At 41.7% G+C, this 5,000-nt stretch overlaps 1 protein-coding gene across 3 annotated transcripts in view; it reads right to left on the bottom strand.

The window, feature by feature from the left end:
* Window positions 1-5,000, bottom strand: part of LOC128685942 (protein sax-3-like) — a 1,098,442-nt gene that overhangs the window by 539,674 nt on the left and 553,768 nt on the right. For all 3 annotated transcript variants that reach the window (XM_070083369.1, XM_070083370.1, XM_070083368.1), the window contains exon 3: window positions 3,154-3,447. In XM_070083369.1, the coding sequence (XP_069939470.1) occupies window positions 3,154-3,447 (294 nt within the window). The remainder of the gene's footprint in view (window positions 1-3,153; window positions 3,448-5,000) is intronic.

Raw genomic sequence — 5,000 nt, forward strand, 5'->3', positions numbered from 1 at the left:
CACACAAGTAAGTTTGTCAGCCATCAGTGAATGAAATATGCTGGCATAACATCCCCTAGGGGTACTTTATTGGTTACATAATATGATCTATTACAGCCCATTGAGAGATGATCATGACAACAATTCAAGACCTCGTCTGCAGGGGCGGTTGTGTAGACGATTTGCTCTCTTTTATCAGCTAAGTATTCCCTTTATTTAAAATTACATCTTAGCTGGTAAACCATTTCTCAACATCCTATGAGGAGAGGTGAAGGGAAATCGACATGGCAGCACTATAGGACAGGAGAGATAGGGGGAGATTATAACATGTAAAATACTGAGGGAATCGACAAGGTGGACAGAGACAGAATGTTCCAGAGATGGGACACAGCAACAAGGGATCACAATTGGAAGTTGAAGACTCTGATGAGTCACAGGGATGTTAGGAAGTATTTCTTCAGTCATAGTTGTCAGGAAGTGGAATAATCTGGAAAGTGATGTAGTGGAGGCAGGATCCATACACAGCTTTAAGAAGAGGTATGCTAAAGCTCACGGAGGAGGGAGAGTGACCTGGTAGCGATCAGTGAAGAGGAGGGACCAGGAGCTGTGAATCGACCTCTGCAACCACAATTAGGTGAGTACACGCACACAATGTGTGAGTGTATACATGTTGTGCCGAATAATTAAAATTGGTCAGTTAGCAAGAGCTCATTTAAAAATAAGTAATTTCTAAAATTTTCTTTTATACGTTTAAAGATACATTTTTTTTTTCATTTATATTAATGTAAAAATTAATAATTTTGCTCCAGAAGAACCTCACAGTGATGTAAGTGAAACAGTTTCACTTACATCATAAATTGTTCCCAAGTTTTATTAATTATAAATGAATCTACATTGTATAACCCAAAAGCAACATTCACATTATTTTCATATTTATATATGAGAGAGAGAGAGAGAGAGAGAGAGAGAGTGAGAGAGAGAGAGAGAGAGAGAGAGAGAGAGAGAGAGAGAGAGAGAGAGAGAGAGAGAGAGAGAGAGACAGAGAGAGAGACAGAGACAGAGAGACAGAGAGAGAGACAGAGAGACATACAGACAGAGACAGAGAACGACTTCTGGGAAAGTCAGAACGGAGATATATTTCCTTGCCCTCTCGTCTTTAATTAGCTCATTTCCAGGATTGCATTATCGCTCCTTCAGGTACAAAACTACAAGGTATTTAATTTGGGCCAGTTGCTCTCAGCGTTAGTTAAAGCATCACAATGCCATCCTTAGACGCCATCCCAGTAATTGCTTTTCTCTTAAATAAATATTTTTGCATGATTAAGGTTATTTCTCGAGCTGCTGTTTTAAGCTGTTGTCGACAGCTCATTATTTGGCTGTCATGTGTGAGAGTGACTGAGAATATCAGTATTTACTTGTACTCGATTATTTTTATTATAAATTTTGGTTTGTGTAAGACAGTGTGTATAGCAATTATGTAAAGAGAGATTTGAAAACTGGAAGGGAGAAAGAGAGGGGGATCGAGGGAGGGGAGCGAAAAGGGAGGGGGTGAGAGAGAGAGAGAGAGAGAGAGAGAGAGAGAGAGAGAGAGAGGGGGGGGGGCAGCTGGATACAAGGTTGAATATTTGTACAAAAACAGGGGCAAGAAACTGAAATAAGAACATAAGAAAATGATCAGTAAACCATAAACAGCGGCAAGAGGAGGAACAGCAAAAGAAGAAGATGAAGAAGAAGAAGAAGAAGAAGAAGAAGAGGATGAAGAAGAAGAAACAACCATCACGTCAACAAAAAACAGGAAGTGGGAAAAAAAGATGCAAAAGAAAAACTTAGGAAGTTAAGAAACTTACCTGTCACACTGTCCCTCATTTCTTTTCATCTACAAACACTTCAAAACTGTAGCAACACACACACACACACACACACACACACACACACTCAGGAAGCAGAGAGAGAGAGAGGACTTAGTAGCAATCAGTGAAGAGGCGGGGCCAGGAGCTGAGTCTCGACCCCTGCAACCATAATTAGGTGAGTACAATTAGGTGAGTACACACACACACACACACACACACACACACACACACACACACACACACACACACACACACACACACACACACACACACGCACACACACACGCACACACACACAGGCTGGACACGTGGACCAGAAACTGGCTTCTCGAATTCAACCCCGCCAAATGCAAAGTCATGAAGACTGGGGAAGGGGAAAGAAGACCGCAGACAGAGTATAGGCTAGGTGGACAAAGACTGCATTATTATTATTATAATCAAAAAGAAGCGCTAAGCCACAAGGGCTATACAGCAACAAAGACTGCAAACCTCACTCAAGGATAAAGATCTTGGGGTGACCATAACACCGAGCACGTCTCCGGAAGCACACATCAACCAGATAACTGCTGCAGCATGTCAGCGCTTGGCAAACCTGAGAATAGCGTTCCGATACCTTAGTAAGGAATCGTTCAAGACACTGTACACTGTGTACGTCAGCCCCATACTGGAGTATGCAGCACCAGTTTGGAGCCCACACATGGTCAAGCACGTCAAGAAATTAGGGAAAGTGCAAAGGTTTGCAACAAGGTTAGTTCCGGAGCTCAGGGGAATGTCCTACGAAGAAAGGTTGAGGGAAATCGGACTAACGACACTGGAGGACAGGAGGGTCAGGGGAGACATGATAACGACATGCAAAATACTGCGTGGAATAGATAAGGCGGACAGAGGCAGGATGCTCCAGAGGGGACACAGAAACTAGGGGTTACAATTGGAAGCTGAAGACTCAGACGAGTCACAGGGATGTTAGGAAGTATTTCTTCAGTCATAGAGTTGTCAGGAAGTGGAATAGTCTAGCAAGTGATGTAGTGGAGGCAGAAACCATACATAGCTTTAAGACGAGGTATGACAAAAGCTCATGGAGCAGAGAGAGAGAGGACCTAGTAGCGATCAGTGAAGAGGCGGAGCTAATAGCGGAGTCTCGACCCCTGCAACCACAGTTAGGTGAGTACACGCACACATGCACACATATACATACTCACACACACACACACACACACACACACACACACACACACACACACACACCTCAATACCACTGCTCTACACACACCTCATCCCTACTGCAATACACATTCACACACTTCAACTCCACTGCAATACTCACAGGCAATTTGCAGCGAGGCGTTGGAGGACCTCGCGCTGCCCAGTCTGTTACTGGCCACACACCAGTAAACACCAGCATCGTTCTCCTTCTTGCTCTGTGACACCTTCAGGAAAAAAAGCGATCCCGTGGGGAGGATGAACCGGTGGGGAGAAGGTTTCACAGGGGCACCGTCTTTGTACCAGGTGATGACGGGCTGAGGACGACCTTCGGCGCCACAATTGAGTGTAACAGGGTCGTTCCTCGGGACTGTCCAGTTAGTCGGGTGTTCCGTGATCCTCGGAGCTCGACCCTCGCCTGTAGGAGACACGGAAGTAACACGTAAATATATGAATATCACATGAAACATATGTCGTGCTTAATAAGCAAAGTAGGTAAATTCGGATTTAAAAAGATCATACGAACATTCAGAAGATGAATCTGAAGAGTTTATCATACACAGAAGAAATCAATGGAAACTTAATAAAGTGAACAAAAAGATATGTTATATATTTTCAAGACATAACATTGTTACACAGTAACGACAAGTGATGAATAAGACAAATGTGCAACACCTTGTTTCTTTATCTTCGATGAATAAGACATGTGCAACACCTTGTTTCTTTATCTTCGATGAATAAGACATGTGCAACACCTTGTTTCTTTATCTTCGATGAATAAGACAAATGTGCAACACCTTGTTTCTTTATCTTCGATGAATAAGACATGTGCAACACCTTGTTTCTTTATCTTCGATGAATAAGACAAATGTGCAACACCTTGTTTCTTTATCTTCGATGAATAAGACAAATGTGCAACACCTTGTTTCTTTATCTTCGATGAATAAGACAAATGTGCAACACCTTGTTTCTTTATCTTCGATGAATAAGACATGTGCAACACCTTGTTTCTTTATCTTCACCAAAAAAAGATACCCAGGTGTTGCACACGTGGCTTATTCATTAAGCAGTCATCCAGTATGTCAATAAAGCATAACCATAATAGCAACTCTGAGGCTACTTCAATTATCTATACAGCAGCAGCACAAGATGCACACTCAAGCGCAGAAAACATCAGCTGGTTACGACTTCTTCGTGACTCACTTTTCAGCACTGCATAAAACTAGTGTAAAATTGCCCTGGAGACACTTCTTGTATCTAACCTTGTGCTCAAAATGCAGTTTGTTACATCATGTGTAAGGTGTGTGATAGTAGCCCCCACACTTGTTACCTGGGACTCGTTATATAAGAACATAAGAAGGAGCACTGCAGCAGACCTACCAGCTCGTGCTAGGCAAGTCCAAGATATATGAAGATCTGGGTCGCCCGAAATGTTGACCATAACACAAAGGAAATTAGAAAAAAAAAAGGAAATTAGAAAAAAAAATTAATAGCTATGCTGCTTCTGAGCAGCGCTGTATAGCCCTTGTGGTTTAGCGCTTCTTTTTTATTATAATAATAATATGCTGCTTCTGAGAAAAACTAGATAGTATTTTATGTTTTGTAAATTTCAGAGAGGCTATGTTAGATTAGGTTGCTACGGTAGATTTAGGAAAAATAAATTATATTTTAAAATTTTCATCGGGAAGAGACTAATGTTGAAGTGATCCAAAAAATGATCTTACAGAATATGTCTCCTTGTGTTCTGCGCTGAACAAATGCGGGTCCGCAAGGTGAAGACTCGATCCTCCGTCTGATCAGCTCCAGACACAAGATTTACTACACAATACGTACTTATCCCACAAGCATTACGTAAGCCCTTCACTTGCTAAAAGAATGTAATAAACGTGTTAATAATAAATACTATAATAATAATAACAATCACAAGTATGAAAAGCGGTAAATCGGAAAGGAGTTGCACAGCTCTGGAAT

Source organism: Cherax quadricarinatus, chromosome 9 (assembly GCF_038502225.1).
Source record: "Cherax quadricarinatus isolate ZL_2023a chromosome 9, ASM3850222v1, whole genome shotgun sequence".
NCBI lineage: Eukaryota > Metazoa > Arthropoda > Malacostraca > Decapoda > Parastacidae > Cherax > Cherax quadricarinatus.